The sequence below is a fragment of the Tenrec ecaudatus genome, chromosome 7 (assembly GCF_050624435.1).
Source record: "Tenrec ecaudatus isolate mTenEca1 chromosome 7, mTenEca1.hap1, whole genome shotgun sequence".
Lineage (NCBI taxonomy): Eukaryota > Metazoa > Chordata > Mammalia > Afrosoricida > Tenrecidae > Tenrec > Tenrec ecaudatus.
The window spans coordinates 52193240-52211539 of NC_134536.1; the positions used below are offsets into that span (position 1 = coordinate 52193240).

At 41.4% G+C, this 18300-nt stretch overlaps 1 protein-coding gene across 1 annotated transcript in view; it reads left to right on the forward strand.

The window, feature by feature from the left end:
* MAN1A1 (mannosidase alpha class 1A member 1) overlaps nt 1–18300 on the forward strand; it is a 203686-nt gene that overhangs the window by 42120 nt on the left and 143266 nt on the right. Inside the window, exons 2-3 of the mRNA XM_075554619.1 lie at nt 8819–8915; nt 12040–12155. Of these exons, the coding sequence (XP_075410734.1) occupies nt 8819–8915; nt 12040–12155 (213 nt within the window). The remainder of the gene's footprint in view (nt 1–8818; nt 8916–12039; nt 12156–18300) is intronic.

Below are 18300 nucleotides of genomic sequence, written 5' to 3' on the forward strand. Positions count from 1 at the left end.
AAAAGGAATGTAGTAGATATGCAAATAGGAATAAGTCCTTCTAACCGCTAGCTTTTGAGAAGCCGTTACAGCCCCTTGTGAAGTAATTTAGAAAAATGTTCATACACTTCAGTGGAGCATGTTTTGGGGGGCACAGTGTTACTTGTTTTTCTGACCATGGAACGTCTTCCATTTGGTAAAAAACAAAAATTTCATAAAATAATGTATTTGATCACAAGAAAAGGAAACCATTGAGCATCACATGATCCATTTCTCCAAGCTATCGCTAGAAAAATATAGCATTTTTATTGGTGAAAGACAGACATTTTAGAAAAAGGACACTGTCTTCTACTAGACTTCTTTCACTTGCTCTCTCATTTAACTGGCTTTATCAGGCATTCTGGCTTATTCTAAAGAGACTACTGCTGCTAACTGCTCTTTAAATTCACTGAGGAATTAATGCTTAGTGGCCCATTAGGGTTCATGCAAAAGCATTAAATAATTACTCCTCTTTTTGTATATCTTCTGCCTTTTAAGAGTGTGCTAAAATGGGCTGTGGGAGAATTAAGGACATCTGATCTGAAAAAATGCACCAACATCTACATCCACTCAGTGATTAAGAGGCAGCCTGGAGCACCTGATAACAAACAAATTGAGCCCAGCAGAAAAGCTAAAGCCAGCCTGGATGCTCTGCTAGAAGGACATAACAACACAGAATAGGAAAGGAAACTGGCCAACATTATTAGCCTTGTGAGGGGTGATGGAGGGAAACCTCAGAAAATATCATAAGCAAAGGGAGCTGGCGTCTGCAGTCAGCAGCTTGGAATGAAGGAAAGGGATTCCCAGTGTAATAAATCTAGTGGCAGCTACCTCAGAGCCACCTTGTCTGCCCTACTAGTATCCAGGGCCAGGGGGGAAAGACTCAGAGGAGAGAGAGAGAGCCTGAAGTCAAAGCTGAGAGCCAAAGTGAAGGGCAGGTTGTTGTGAACATATGAAGAGACAAGGATGCAAGGCAGGCACAAAAAGGTGAGAGTATTAAAGGGGTTTTTAACAACCTTGATCTGGTATGGGTCATTTTGGCACCACGTATAGCCACAGCCCCTTGGTCCTGCGTATCTGTTCCCAGAGATGCCTGCCCTCTGCACATGGAGTACAGAGGCCACAATCAGCTCTCCTAAGGTTTGCAAGCTGTACAAATGTTAGGCTATCTCTCTGTCCCATCTCTCTCTCTCTCTCTCTCTCCTTCTCTCTCCCTCTCATTCTATTTTATTGCAAATGGTTGAGAATTAAAGCACTTGAAAGGCTATAAATTTTAGGTTACAGCTTGGGGCTGCTCCAGACAAAGTATAAGGACTGGACCCCCTCACGGAGCGCCTGCCTTGGGCATTCCTGACTGCACAGCAGGAGTTTGGCAAACACCTGCCACCAGCAGCTCAGCAAGAAACAGTGATTTCCAGGCATACTACTGTGTTAATACAGCGTGCACTACAGTCTATTATAACAGTTTCTTTCATGAATCAAGAGTAGAAAGTAAAAATGTGAAGGCAGCAATAAAATACGTAGGAATGTTTCATAATACTTTAAATTGCTGTTGAATGCTCAAGAAGCCTGAGAAGTAAGACTAAAGAATGTGTTGAAGGAGCTTTTTTCACTGGATATAAATATGAGAGTAGAAACGTTAACTCAGAGGGCAGACAGTACACAGTTAAAAAGGCCCATCAAGCAGCGTGGTGAATGCCAAAGTGTCTGGATCACAGAGCATGCTGCTCTTGCAGCGAACTTCCTGTGACACTGGTGCATCCCCGCCCCACAGCATGAACGGCGTGCTTTACAGAAGGTGTGTGTGCTATAGGTATGCTCTGCAAGGATTCTTCCAAAGCTAAAGTTCAACTCCGATCAGTGTGGCAGCTGGGATTGTTTGCAACTAGCTTTCAAGCAAGGCTTTGCAGTCATTTACATTAAGCTCGCCGTGAAGTGCTTAGGACACTTCATCTGTGCTTTAGTGCAAAAAAATCTGAAGGTAGAATTCACCTCTTTGTTGCTGCTCTATATTGCGCTGTAAAATGGGTATGATAATTTTCCCCACAGAGCAGTGTCATGAAGATTCAGAGTAATAGGCGGTCTCAGCTTCCCCTCAATGCAGTGGGGTTGGTATTTGACAAAGTAGGTTCATTGTTAACCGTCTAACCCCCGTGGTGATGATAGCTTTTACAGTTTCATTTATAGAGTAGAAGATTTAGAATGCTAAATGCTCTCCAAAATGTGAAACTAGGTCGGGTGCCGTGAGAAGAAAATAGCTGAGAGATTTATGTATACTGCTGTCTCAAGGACTTTCCTAAGTCTTAGAAATAGCACTGAAGTCGGGAAAGGCTTGGGCTTGCAAGGGCCATCCAAGAAGCAAGCACTCAAAGGCGGCTTCCAACCAAAGTGGACTGGGCGCTGCTCCCACGGAGCAGGTGGGAAGTGACGGGCCTTGAGTGTTCAGCCCCTCCAAGGTCGGCAGTCCCTCTGAGGGAGAAAAGTGAAGCTATCTGCTCCCATGAAGATTCAAAGCCCAGGACCTACAGAGGGTCAAGCTAGGGCCGTCGAGTTTTTGTTTTGTTTTGTTTGAGTCCCGAAATAGAGCAGCAACACAAATGTGAGAGCAGGTAGTGGAGACCGAGCCCGGAACTGAATGAACGCTCTCCGTCTCGTCTAAGGAGCCCTGGTGGTGCTGTGGGTTGAGCATCAGTCTGACAACAGCAGGGCTGGTGACTCAGACTGAAAGATGACCCTGCCCGCTCCCGTGAAGATGTCCATGTCTCTGAAACCTATGCAGAACCGCTATGAGTCAGTCGACCCGATGGCAATGGGTGTCTGCCTCGCCTAGACGTGTGAGATCAAATGCAAGAGTCCACGTTCACTTTGAATTTCAGATAAACAATAAATGCCTTGCATGTCTCCTGCAGCCCTTTTATTTGTGGAATCTGGCAAGCCCATTTATCATAATTCCTGCCCCACCCTGAATAGGTACTCAGTAAATAGTAATTGTCGTTGTATCATTGGGAGAAAAAAGTCTTGGAAATAGAACACCTAAGCAGCCTCAAGGAAGGGGAGAAAAGACTAATATATTCCAGCATTTGAGAGAGATAAATTGAGCAAGGCGCGTGAGTGAGTGTTTTAGTTTGATGTAGTGTACAAGTGGAAACTGTTGTGGCTGGAGAACTATTTTTCTCGGCATTGGGTGAAGACAGCTAGAAGGTGAAGGTAGGCGGAGCCTCTATCCAGGAGAACTGGGTTACACCACGATCATTTCCAGAACTCTTTGAAGCATTTGTCTTAATACCTGTTAAGTGAGAGGCACTAAATGGTGTTTTTCAGTGTGATTGTGGTAGATTGTAGCCTGCACAGATGACGTTGGGGGTGCAGGGGCTAAGAACCCATCTGCTAACTCAGAAGTCGGTAGTTTAAAGCTGTTATACATTCTGTGGGAGAAGGAGGTGACAGTCAGCTTCCATAGAGATTTACAGCCTTGGAAATCCTATGGGGCAGTTCTGTTCTCGCTTATGGAGTTGCTATGAGTCAGAATCCACTTGATGGCAATAGATGTGTGTTTTGTTGTTGTTGTAATAGGCCTGTAGTCCCTGGATGCAGTCATGCCAAGCTCTCTGTTCTGTCACCCCTAGGTGACAGGGCCTTCTTTGCTCTCCTCTCCTGTCAATTCATCCCTCCCTGGCTGGCTCTGTCTGCTCTGAGTTTAACCAAGTGTCTGCTTTCCTTCAGGCTTTTCTCCCCCTTTCTCTGATGAACACCCCGCATCCTAGAAGGGCTGTGCCCTCCTTGTTGCTTGTTGACTCTCCCTCAAAATCCCCTCTTGTGTGCAGAGCAGAGCTGCTCCACAGGGTTTCCGCGACTGCGATGCTAACGAACACACTTCACCAGGCCTCTCTTCTATGGTGCCCCTGGGAGGATTTGAACCACCCACTGCTTTGGAGCCCACTGCTTTGGAGTTGATTTCTCCAGCATGTGGTCTTTGTTAGCAGTCTAGCACAGACTGTCTGCATCACCTCGTGAAGTTGATGTCTTCTTCTAGCCAGGTGCATTAGCACTTTGATTTCTTGACCTTCCTGTGAGAGGATGGAAATGGTATTCTTTTTTAAAGGTGAGAAAAGCTCATGTTTAAGAGATCTAGACAGTTGCTGGAGGCCTGTCCCTTGGCAGCTGGGCTTGGGACTCAGCCAGCTGAGTCTACTCTCCTATGCCCCTTGTTGCGCCCCAGCCTCAGCACCCAGCCAGTGCAGGCTCCATGCGCCTCCTTAGTCTCTTATGCCCTGGTTCCCACAGGAGACTAGTTAGCAGGGTAGGGGGAAAGGGGCCTCGATTCTTGGTGTTTTTCCACAGCCCTAAAAATTCTTTTTTTAATAAGCAAAGACTTAGAAAATGGGAGAAAGTTGAGGCTTTCTACTCCCATGAAAAGTTACAATCTGAGAAACCCACCCGAATAGTTCTGCTCTGCCCCAGGGAGTCGCTATGAGCCAGAGTCCACTAGATGGCTTTTGTTCATTTGCTTTTCTCTTGGAATATTTGTTCTTCTCTGTTTCTATGCCGCTCTCTGGCCTTTGGATTCTCCGTGAGTGTCTCCCAGCTACGCTGCCGCAGGTAGAGGACAAGGAGCCCCGTTGGCTCAGTGGTTAAGTACTTGTTGCTAACCCAAAATTCGGCTGTTAAAATCTACTCGCTGCTCCACAGTTTGCAGCCCTGGGAACTCTGGACAGTTCTCCTCTCTTCCATGTTGTTGCTTTGACTCAGAACTGACCCAGCCGTGCACAATGCGGAGACAGAGTGCCCACAGGTCAGGGCCTCACCTTGGAGGTCATGGCCAGCCTTAGTGATCTGACTCCCAGCCAGGCACAAGGCCTGACCCGCTCACTCAGGGCCACCTGCCAGGGTCACAGCGGACAATGAAAGTAATGTCAGACCTCTCTGACAGAACTATAAGAAGGACTCCTAAGACCTGGCAAAAGTGTTGGCAGAATTCTGAAGAGGTTTTTATTCTGGCTATTATGAATAATTAAGTATCGTAGGAGTAAAGCTTCGGAAAGCTTCAGCAAGTGGAAATGTTTGCTCAGGGCAGCTCCTAGCAGTAAAAGAGCAAAATAGGGGATTTAGACGTTAGTGGGGAAACTTGAGCACATTTTCCTTTGTTCGTGGCAACTAGTGCCTTACATCAAACCCAGGCAGACAATGGACTCGGTTCCCAATATTGAATCAGCATTGTGCATATTGTTCTTCTGTATTTGTGAAAATTACTATGTAAGAAAAGCAAATGGTAGATATCCACAAACGATCCATTAGCTTTTCAACACGATTGTGTCGCGTTTCCGTCTCTTCTGGCCTTTAGAGCAGGCACGCAGGGCTCAGCCCTGGGATTGACTGGTGTGTTGGGGTTAGAATTCTCGCACACCCTGACTCTCTCAACCCCACCCATTGAAAATAGATAATTGAAATTTTTTTTCCTTTAACTACATAGTCAAAGAGAAGTTATGTTGTATTTTTTTAGATCTTTTGTTAGTTAGGAACCCTGGTGGCATATTGGTTACAAGTTGGAAGTTGATTCACAAGGTCGGCAGTTCAAAGCTCCCAGTTACTTCTCGGGAAAGATGGGGCTTTCTACTCCTGTAAACAGCAGCAGACTCAGAAACTCACAGGGGCAGTTCTAATCTGCCCTCTAGTGTTGCTGAGTCAGCATTGACTTGCTGGCAAGTGAGTAGGGCTTTTTTTGGCTTTTGCTACTTAATTCTGCCTTCTTTGGGTAAAAATAATATACTGTTATTATTCAATTTTGTGGCATCATCTCTTGTTTAAAGGTTTCTATTCACACCACATCTTTTACTAAATATAAATACCCAGGGAAAAATGAAAAACTATATCTTTGGTTTGCTTTGAACGTTTTTGGGTTTTCCCCCCGCCCCCTTTGCAAAAGTTCCAGTCAAATGAAGTCCTAATCAACATTCAGTTTGGGCCTACTTTAATCCCCCTATTTGGAATGTCAGGCTGTAGAACCTAATTGAATTGATGAAAGACTACAAAATGAAGTTAAGAGAGAACTCTAAAGAGGTGTTGAAAGCCGGGGGCAATAAATCCTATCCATGAACTTTGGAAGTAGTAGAATTTTATTTAGAAGTGACCTTCTGTCCTCTAACTTTCATGAGCACACTGAGCCTGGAAAGATTAAATACCTTAATCTCATGGCCCTTCAACTGGCGGGTGGCTTACCACTGTACAATTAGATGCTAGTAGTATTTTGATGTTTTCAAATATTTGCCTGAGTTATAAATCTGAATTAACAAGCTGATTTTACATGCAGCTCGCGAGTTCACTGCCACTGTTACTCTGTGTACTGACAATGTCTTGCAATTAGCTTGACCATAGTCTTTTTTTCCCAAAGATGACCAACCATTGGAATAAGTTCACGCTGTGACTGTTCCACTTTGCTTTGTAGATTCCGGATACACCATTCAGGGGGTGCTGAATGAGTCACTTTCTGTTTCTTATCTAACTTTCACTCTAGAACTCTCATGGGACGTGGAACCCAGTGTGAGAAACGTGTCAGAGAAACTCTTGAAATGTAAGGAGCTAAGCAATTGATGTCAGATTTTCTCTCGGGGAAAAAATGTTAAGGAGAGTTAGTTCATATATGTTACAGAGATAACTTAAGGAGATTCCGTACTCATACATTATATAAATTATTTTTTAATTAAAAGTAATGTATTCTTCTATAAAACGAAAAGAACAGTGTCATCCAGTCAATGCTGACTCCTAGTGATCCTATAGGGTACGATGGAACTTCCACTGGGAATTTTTGAAAGTATAACTCTTGACAGGAGTAGAAATCTTCACCATCTGTCTTCCCACGGAGTGACTGGTGGTTTTGAACTGCTGAGCTGGCAGATTGCAGCCCATCACATACCTCCCGCACCCCAAGGCCCCTTGTATTCCTGTGCGGGAGAGTGGGATGCGATCTTTGGACTGCTAATGGCAAAGGCTCTGCGATTTTCCTTCAGATTTACAGCCCAAACAAATCATAATATTTCTTGTTTCTACTTTATCAGGTATATATTTTAAACTTTTCAAAGCTAAAGCATCTTTGGAAATATATATAGGAATGAAGAGTTTACCAAATGTAATACATTTAGTAGGAAAAGACAGTATCAGGATATTTTTGTCAGTTTCTTACACGTGGCCCTTTAGAATCTTACTGGTTTTTACTTTTGTGGTGTGAATTTAATTAGTTTAAATATAAGTTTAAAATTCAGTAGATAGGCAAGTGTCAGCTGTGTGCCCAGCAGTGTGCGAGGTGCAACCTCATGGACCTCCCTGCATGTGTCGTGTGAGGAGTTAGCGTGGTTTTTCAGATCGGGAAACCCTCTAGACTCCCTAAGAGAAAAGAATAGCGGCAAAAGACCTGATTCAGCCGGGGAAGGATTGTAAATCAAGTTATCTGACCCACCAATCTATTATGCTTTCCAGTCAAATTAATTTGCGAGGAGAAAATCTTGAAAACATGATGTGATACACATTCTGTTGATGGTGAAAGATCAACAAGCTAATTCATTAAAAGAAGACTTCGTTGCTGCCACCTCATTAAAGGAAGACGAAGTTTATAGGTTAACACCATTGACTTTGGAGTGAGGCAAGTAAGGAAGAAACTCTGACTTCTAGGTCACAGAGAAGCATCATGACTTGGAGTCACTTTTCTTTGTGTTTAACATCTAAGCCTCCATGCATTCATCTACAAATGGTGGTAATAAAGCACTTTTTTCAGGACTATAGTGAGCATTGACTACACTAACGAGTGTGGAGCATTGAGCAGAATGCCCAGCAAAACTCTCCAAACTGCTGTGGAGTCAATTCTGACTCACAGTGACCCCAAAGGACAGAGTAGAACTGCTCCTGGGGGTTTCCAGGGCTGTAATTCTTTACGGAGTAGAAAACCTCACCTTTCTCCTGTTAAGGTGCTAGTGGTTTTGAACTGCTGACCTTGAAGCCCAATGGGTGACTGCTGCACCATCAAGGCTCCCTGAGTACCCAACAGATCCTAAATAATCTTGGTAGTGGTGGTTTAGGAGCATAATATATAAGTTGCTCAAAGATACATATTTATCTTGAATTTCATTATTTACAATCTTTGGTTCACACAGGACGGTATACTTCGTCCATGTGAACTTTACTGACACCGTACTTACATGGCTGCTTGTTTTCAGACAAGCCTTTAAGTCCCCAGACATGGTTCTTCCCATACCGAGACACTATCTGATTTCTTCACCATGCTTTGCTATAGCACCCATATCTTTCAGTGATCTCCTCACAAAAACAAGTGCCAAGTAGCGCAACATTTTAAGAACTAATTGTTTTTAGATTAGGGCTACAGTTCAAGATCAAACTCCATTCACATAGCTATGGTTTATATATCTCCCTGGTCCACTTAGAGATGTTGTTAACATTGTATTGGGAAATATTAAAAAGCATCCCATGGGGCATATGGTGAGTCCATTGATAGTATCATTAATTAAGCCAATGGTATTGAATTTAGACTACTGTTTGGTTTTAGAAATTTTTACATGACATGAGATTAAATAGACTCGAAAAGAAAAATCTCAGATTTGCAAACATAAAATAGTGACTCATGCGTGTGTTCGAATTTACCAATATAAAATCATTACCGTTTTAATTAATCATCCTCTTTTTAACTAAGCAGTGAATTTTAATGCTTAACTTTCAAGTCTTCTGTATGTGATCTATGTTACTGCAAAATCATCTCAAATTTACATTATAATCCTGTTTTCATTTGCATCCTCAGATGATGAAACATGCCTGGTTTAATTATAAGCGTTATTCTTGGGGATTGAATGAACTGAAGCCCATATCCAAAGAAGGCCATTCGAGCAGCTTGTTTGGTGAGTAGACTGCCCTTGCGTTTCTTTGTGACAATTACTTCTCTCCATGGACACTGATCTTCTGGGTGGAGACATTTCTGTATTACGGTGATCTTCGAGACCATGTTGCTAGGAAACTTGTACACCTGATCGGGTTCTCTACAATGACTGTCCTCAGTGTGTCCTTCCGAGAGAGCAGTGACTGCTTGTAGCATCACGCGCACAACTTTTAAAATACTGATGCCTTGGTGCACCTCCACAGATACTCACTTAGTGCCGATGGGACCTAGCATCATGCTTTGTGGCTACCAAGGTGATTCCCAGGAGAGCAGCATTTGATTGGCAGCAGTGACTAAGACTGTGTCCTAAGATGTGCTGACCACAACACGCAGGGATCCTCTCTCTCCCTCAGTGACACTCCACTTTGGTTCTGGGTCTCTCACTTTGGGACCTTGGAAGAGAAAGTGCACATGAGGTAGATCATTTATTGGAACATCCTTTTCTCCACTCTAGCGTATTTTATTACAGGAATGCGTCTCTTCCCACAGGGAGATCAGAAACTGAAGTGGACTCCGTGGGTTACAGAGCCAGCCAGTCCCTTCGCAATGGGCTTGATTTCAAACTCTCCCCATGTTTTCTCCCCCTTCTCCTCCTTTAGGCCACCGTTCGATTGCTGTTCACCTTCTCTCAGGTTCTTTGTCGATCAGGTTCCCCCTTGTAAAGATCTTCCATTTCATAAGGATACAGAGGAAAAGTTCTACCGATATGAAATATAGTAACATGAGTGTTTTATTTAAAACAGATGCAATTTCCATTTAATTGAAGCCATGTTTGGCTCTAGACCAAGAAATCAACCTTTCTTAATTCCTTAAGTCACTTTGGTGACTGGCAAAGACAAGAGTAATGGATTTGTTTTAGGTGAAACATGAATATTTAATGTTGCTGGAACATTGAAATTTTATCATTTTTTAATTTTTCTCTTGTTATATCTTAAAACATCTGTACATAATTCCATGTTGGTTGTTACCTCAATAAAATTTTATTATACTATGAAGAAATCAGTTAGATGATATGACATAATTTTCATAAAAAAGATCATTTGGTGCTGTTAAAACAAGTTAATATATTTATCATTTTAAACTTTATTAGAGTATTAAAACATTCTTTATCATACTTTTAAAAACTATACTTTTGATTGGCATCTTCTATTAAAAATGGACAAAAAAGGAAAAACTTCCATAATCCACTTAAGAAGTTGTTCTGTTTTTAAGAGATTTAAGTATTGGTATAAGGAAATGAAACATTAATCATTTAAATTATGTTTATGTCATGCCATCTTCATGTTAAAATAGACTATGTCAAGATTTTCTTATACTAACACCAAAGTTGTTACAAAAACATATAAAAATAAAGTTTTCTTTTCTACTGATGAGGAACGTTTCTCAATGACTTATTTACCTTACTTCCTAGCCAGGTTCCTTGTGTGCTGTGTAACTCTCCTCTCAGCAAGTCATAAGTACCTCACCACCTGGCTTCTTAGGAAGTGATTCTTACTTGGACACAGACTCTTCTGTTTTCACTTTAAAAAACAGCTTATTCTATTTTTTTTAATTAAAGAGGTATTACTAGTCAATTAGAATGTTGTAATTTTTCCTGATTATTAGCCATTATGAATTTCTTCAGACCTGGTTCATTCTCATATTTTTTGTCATCAGTTATGCTGAACCTTATATTTATTTCCCAGGGAGAGAAAGAGGGCTACATTATTAACTTAAAGCAGTTGTGTTGTGTGTTAAACATTAGAAAGTATTGCAAGGATTCATCACTTCTCATTTATTTTAAAAATAATAACCAAACCTATTGCAAGATTTCAAAATTTTAAAAATGTTAAATAGAACTGTATCTCACAAGAGAGAAAGAGAATATATGTCTGACTAGTTATCCTCAGTGTAAAGCTCAAATACTTTAAAGTATCCCCTCCTGTCACCTGAATTGATAGTTATTTTTAGAAAAACTAGCCCACCAGTTGTCAGATTGGTTCTCCCTCTTGGGGAGCCTGCGTGGGCCAGAGCAGAACTGTGCTCCACAGGGTTTCAGTGTCGATGGTCCAAAAGTTGCTCATAGGCTTGTCTTCAGTGGTGCTTCTGAGTGGGCTTGAACTGCCAACCTTTCTGGTAGCTGTTAAGCTCACTGATGATTTGTTCTCTCCAGGGAGTCCATCTCAAAAGGTATATTTTAAAGGAAATTGAATGAAAGAAAAGCTGTCATGAAAAGCATATCCCTAGCTTCTTTTTTGTTGTTATCTTTGAATAATCCTTAGAATACATATTTTGGGAGGATAATATTTTAATATTATATTACTTATGACTTCCTAATGATAATATCCCACTTTGGTATTTTAAAGGAGTGTGTCTATATAGTCATTTCCATTTATTACTTATAAACTCGGTCCTAGACTATCCAGAACACCAATCAAGTAGCCGCTCGTGGGTCTGGGAGGGCATCCCTGAGTGCTAGAAAGATGAACAAACATGACCTCTGTCTCCTAAGGGTGTTTACAGACTACGGGCATGCATGCAATTCTAATACAAAAGTGACCAGAGGATGGAGGAAGGCTTCGTGTCAAGGGAGGTCAGGGAGAAAAACTGCAAACCTCGAGGCTCGGTGGGTGCATAGAGTTTTAGAAATCAGAGAGGAGGTGGAATCGCATCTTGGAGAAATGGTTTCTTAGCGCCATTACTGGGCAGTTTGGGATCTACATATGTTTAGACCATTTTGGCACAGGTACATTTTCTATAAATACATTAAAATGAATAGGGGTGTGCCATACCTTTGTTCGAGGCCCGCTGTTTTCTTGCTAGATAATACAATCACAAAGGAAAATTATAACAGATTTGTTTCTAAAAATCAGGAGAAGCTTCAAAGATCAGTGCCTCATTCTTTATATACCCTGGGGTAATTTGTATTTGGGTTTTGGCGAAGTTTTCATTTTTTCTTTCTCTGAAAAGAATTTTAGACTAATTTTACTATCTGTGCTCATTAATAAATGCAGTATTGCTCACCTCCTCTTCCAAGACATGCTCAGTTTGAGTGTATGTACCTGTCAAACTTTTTTTTTGCGATCATGATTTTCCATGATTTTCAGGCAATATCAAAGGAGCTACCATAGTAGACGCCCTGGACACGCTCTTTATTATGGGGATGAAAGACGAATTTCAAGAAGCCAAAGCATGGATTGAAAAAAATTTGGATTTCAATGTGGTAAGTTAAATATGTGCTGTTCATGCAGTCTTTATAAGGCATCCTGGTGGCTCAGAGGCTAAAGCACTTGAGAGCCATCTGGAAGGTCAGCAGGTTTGTTTTTCTGTTGTTTTATTTTTCCAGACCAAAAAAAAAAAAAAGACCTTTATTTAGATACAAGTTTCACATGCCTTGAGTTAAACTGTTTAAGTAAGTAAGCCAGTGGCTTTAGGTATATGCACAAAGGCGCACGACAATAACTGCAGTCAATGTTTAGAATGATGGCGTCATCCCCGAAAGAAAGGGGTTGTTTCACTGGGGGGAGAGAGGGTAGGAGGGTTCAGTTCTTAAGTTTATGTTCATAAGTGACCGCAGGGAATTCTGCACAGAGGCAGGTTATTGCATCGTGGTCTAGCTCAGCAGAAACAAGGAATGCCATTTGTAAAGAGTACTTTCACCTACTTTCCTAAATGTGCCTTTCCAGGCTAGTAAAATACATGTCTTTGGTTGGGGGCAAATTACAGGGGGAAAGGAAGACATAAATATTCATTAGACAAGTGTTCTTGTCTGAGTCCTGCAGCAACCCTGTGAAATGGGCAGGCTCTTCACACCTGTACTAATGAGAAACCTTGGCTTTGCAGGCTCCCTGCCATCGTCCATTGTGGCCCAGTGTACAGCTGCGGTTGGGCACACGACTGCGCAGCTCCAGTGCTCACACTTTGATGCCCAGCCATGGGCATCCATCAGTAGTCACATCTGCTTTTTCGTAAATCAGGGCTTGACATTTTGTTGGTCAGATATGCCTATCAATTTAAAAAATTGAGAGTGTATGAATGACATGTGTTTAAAATTTGATATTTCTATTGTCATAACTAGCAAGCACCTGAAAACACATTTATACTAAAGGAAAACCCAAGAATTAGAAATAACAGGCACTTCTAGCACTTCTTTATACTTTAGATTTCCAAAGAACTGCTTGCCATTGATTTTATCTCACAGCGGACAAAGAGCTTCCTTTACTACAGACAAGTGTCAGCCCCGTCCTTGTTGCTTTTGGCTTCGACTTACATGATCAGCATTATTGCAAATCTAAGATCATGGACCTCGTGTCTGTTTGGTACCAAGCAGAGGAAACCACCAAGCCTGCTGCCGTTGAGTCAATGATGACTCATAGTGACCCTGTTGCACAACCTCCCTGTCCCATTCGGGCTTCTAAGGTTGTCATCTTGACAGAAGCAGACTGCCACCTAACTCTTTCTCCCATGGAGCTGGTGCAGGGGGAAGCCTGTGGGACATGAAAAGCCCCCAGAACCTTCTATGCCCTCCCCATTCTGCTTCTGTACCCCACTTGCTATCTGCTGTCCAGCCCTCCACCCAACAGCCCATCACTCCACCCCCATACCTTATAAAATGCTCCTTGGCGGGGAGAGAAGGGCTCAGTCTCTAGGTCAGAGTCTACCAGGCCATGTGTCAATACAAAGCTCTTCCCTTTGTTATAAACTGCTTGGCATTGGCAGTTCCTTCAGAGCGCCTCCAGTAACAGAGCAGCTGGCAGGTCCAAACCACCCACCCCCTGTCAGCAGCTGGAGCCTTAAGCTCCATGCACACACGCTGTATGTTGAAAATGGACAAAGAGAGAGGTTGAGTCTCCACCCCTCTGCTTTGTGGAGCCCTCGCTCTCCCGGAGGCCACATGAGGGCACCGTTGTCAGTCCGAATGAAGGGTCAGCAAAGCTGAATGAAGGTTTCGGGTAAAAACATAAATTTTAAATATATTTTATTCCGATATGCCTAATTAATTACACTCTTTATTTTAGAGCCCTCTGCCTTAAAGGGCAGGCCGAGCTTGTCTCATGTACCTTGTAACTGAATCTAGAATAGTAAGGAAGTAGTCTTCCGTTATCAAAGAGGACCGTGCAGATCAGTGTGCGCAGGCCATTTCTAGGGATGGGAAGCAGGCCTGAGGAGCTAGTGATTGCTCAAGGTTACACAGTTATTTGATGACAATGACCTGTAGCTGCTGTGATGATGGAGATGTTGGAAAAAGCCAGGGTGGAATGTTTATATTTACTTGTTCTCTTTTCATACGACTTTTGTTTCGTCTTATTATTTATATGTAAATTCATCTCTCTACCTTCAGCTCTGCTACAGTAGGTGAGAGAGTGGAGTGTTTCTCACTCTCTCTTCCTCTCTCCCTTTGCCCGTCATTCCATCCCGTCAGCCCTCCTTGTCATTTTTCAAGAAGGAGAACAAGGTTCTTCCATATCCTGCTAATGGAAGGCAGAAACTGAGCGTTGTTGATACTAGATTTGCTCATTGCCCAGGTCCCTTGCTGATTCTTGGCAGTAATGGTTATTTGGTAGAGAGGGCAGCAGGCCAGATCTGGCGTATTAAAAAGAACTAAGCCCAAGGCCTTTTAAGGTGATAAACAAGATTTCCTTTAAAGAAAAAGCAGTTGGCTGGCCAAAGACCACAGCCCAGTGACAAGACTGTGTCCTGTATGTCTTGGGGACCCTGTGAAAAAGCAGAGTGAGTCTAATAGAGAGATTAGGTTATCTAGAAGAAGTTACTTAGTTTGCTTACTAGTAAGAAAAAAGCATTAGATTACCATCATGTGATTGCTAAGATACTGAAATTGAGTTTCAGTATCTTTAAATTATTTAAATTATTATATTTGCTTTCAAAAAGATTGTATCCCCCCCAAAAAAACAAGAAGAATATTAAAATTATTATTTAAATTATTTTTTTGCTTTCAAAAAGATTGTATTCCCCAAAAAAAACAAGAAGAAAAAAAAGATTGTATCTCATTAGCTTATAGACTTTCATGTGGACCATCAATTGAGAACTGATCCATATATTAGAAATGAAGATTTAAAGACAACTATATGTTATTATAATCCTAGGCTATATCTTTTGAAGATATTTCTTGAAAAAAACATAGCCTCAGATCCCAGATTTGTCGCCACACCTTTAGTAAGGTAGGGGATCTTCAACTACGTTTAGTGCGGCTCTTTGAGTATCGCCATATTTGTCCTTCAATCAACCCAGTGTTATATTAAAACTAGTAGTAAATTTAAATTAAGGAAAGATACATTGCTTTCCTCTCCTAATGATAAAATATAAAGCTCAGCCTATTGTCTTCGGCTTGGTTTTAACATGCCGCCTATGAGAACTTGCGTTGTACAGTGAAGGCTGAAACTCAATGGGACAGCCTTGTTTTTCACCTTGGACAAGTTTTTCACCTTGGACAGAGTGCAAGTTGACCATTTGGGGTGGGGGTTAACTTCACTCTCTTGGTGGAAAACAACCCTGGTGGTTCAGTGGCTTAAATGTTGGACTACTAATCACAAGGTCAGACGTTCATGCCTACCACGGACTCGACAGCGAAACATGCGGCTGCCCACTCCCATAAGGATTCATCTCTGAAATCCCTGGAGGGTTGCTTGGAGTCAGAACCAACTCACTGGCAGGGAATTTGCTGGGACACATTTTACTGTAGATGTTCACCCTCTCTACCTAGAGATTCAGGTGACTACTTCAATAATTACATTATTTGCCTTGTAAAAGTACTGGGAAATTTTTTTCATTTATCTGAATGAAGGAGAAATTAGAAAAATAGAAATAAATATTTTTAGGGATAACGCAGTATTATTCAGATTTTGAACATTTTTATCATTGTGTCTCATAAAATATCTCAGGTAACAGTATGAAGGTATTACAAACAATTTTTATTTTATCAAAATGTATTACAAGGGAAAACTAAAGATGAAACTAGGGTTGAAATAGTCTCATTGAGAGTTGGTATATCCCGTGTGAGCATAAACAAAGCTTACAGTTAAGAATGATTATGTTTCTATGTGAAATAATCAGATTGTATCACTTAAAGGTATAAAGTAAGTGCTTTTTATTAGTCTATACTGTCATTAACTAAAACTAATTTACTTTCAATTAAGGCATAGCTAGTTGATTTAATTAGTATACTTGGTAGCACAAAGTTCAAAAACTTTAATAACAGACATAAAATAAACCAGGAGGATAATGTATTCCCAGGGGTAAGAAAAAGATTTATACATGGAGTTTAGTTAAAAAGCAAGGAGACTTCAAAATATTGTAGGAAAAAAAAAAAGCCTATTAGCTTTTAATTCCATTCGACCACAAACTTTCTTAAGCCTCTTACTATCTACAGAGGAATAAAGACATGGGCAGAAAACCCTAAGTAAGGTCATATTCCAGTGGGTGAGTTTTCTGGTTTTAATGGGAAATATCCTAGACACGAAGAACCTAAAACTAATTCTTATTCTCAGAGTCTTTGTGCATCCCTTAATTGCTAAGTACCTTCTGTGAACAGAGTACTTCCACTCATGGAGCTTAAAGTCTAGAGCAATCAAATTATCTGAGTTTCCTAAGGAAGGAAAGAAGAAATGAGTAACCCCTCGTGGTGGAGTGGGCTACAAGTTGGACTGCTAGCCTGGGGGATAGTAGTTCAAAACTACCAGCAGCACCAAGGGAGAAAGAATGAGCATTCTACTCTTGAAAAGACTTACAGTCTTGGACCAGTTTTACTCTGCCCTCTGGGGTCATTGAGTCAACAGAGGGGCTTTTTTGCTTGTTTGTTTTATGCATGCCAGTTACCCTGCTTGGGTGTTTGGTTTGGTTTGGTTTTCATAATTTTTCTCATTTTGCTTTTATGACAACCAAACCTAGTACATGGCATTTCCTCTATTTTTTAAATAATATACTTAAAATCATGGAGCTGGTCCAGAGCTATGAAATTGAACAAGATATGGGGGTGTATTTCCTGGGTGTGGTAGGGCAGGGAGGGGATAAATCCCTCTGGACACTAACTGGCAGCACACAGAGACTGTAGTCTTTGTCAAGTTCCTGGGGTGTGCCCGCGATTGAAGCAAGTGCCGTATGTTTTATAGAGCAAAGGTGCACTATTGGCAAAGATGACTTTTTATTTCTTAATATAAAATTTGATTTTGCTTATACGTTCATGTTGCCATCCTACTTCTCGGAAAACTACTAGGTGGCCTGTTTGAAGAACATAAATTAACCTCAAGAAGCAGCGTTGGGTCTTCTCAAGTGTCTGAAAAAGTCCTTGGCTTAAGTCTAACATTCCTTGTCATAGAAGTGATTCTTGTTCCTTGAAAGATCGGCTTTAGAACAGCATTAGCTTCTGGTGGGTGCAGAGAACTATAGTAACTAGCCTGTGGAAGGGAGTCATTCTGTTTTCATTTGATTGCTAACGAGTATCTGCCAAGGATGAGGATTGAACTTTTGGCTATGAGAACTGAACTATTTTCTCTGACAGTTATCAATGATAGGTTGGGCTGCTTCTCAAATATCAATCACTCTGGTTCTGTCTAGTAAAATCAAAATCCATTATCATAGAAGAAGATGGCTACTTTGCTAACATTTTGACCCAGAAAATTTGCACTTTGTCAGTTGTAGGAGTTTTATCATGTTACTTAGTTGTGAAACCAAAAGTTGTAAGGCTTGTATTGAGTTAATCTATTTAATATTACAATTTAATTTATGAAAAGGACTTTCATGTATATGTGCTCCTAATCCTCAGAATTCTAATTCAAAACATATACTGAAGTACCATGAATGAAAACTGATGTGCACTAAGTGTAATCCCAGGCAAAGCCTATAAACACCAAACTCCCTATCACGGAGTCCATTCCGACAGAGTAGAGCTGCCCCCTAGGGCTTCTCAAATTGTAAATCTTGGTGGGAGCAGACTGCCACATCTTTCCACGGAAGGCTGGTTGGTGAGTTCAGATCACTGTCCTCTCGATTAGTTAGCTGCACGCTTAAGCATTCGGCCACCAGAGCTCATTATCGGTATCTCCAGTTCTTTACTCAATAGCATCGAAAAGTCTCGCTGTCCCCGGCGTATTCCTCAATCGTGGGAAGCATGGTTTCAGCCTGGGTTTAACAGTTGTTATTAAATGTGGTTTTCTCATGGACCAGTAATGACGCAGTTGTTGCTAAACATTATCACTGCGCCACTTTGCAGTGAGGCCTTTATTACCAAACCGTGCTCGCTTCTCTTACATGATAATAACTTGAGAAACCCAGGCCTATAATTCACTTAGTAGAACGTTAACAGAGAACTGGAAGAATAGCTAGCAAAAGGGCGTGGGGGCTAAGATTTCAGC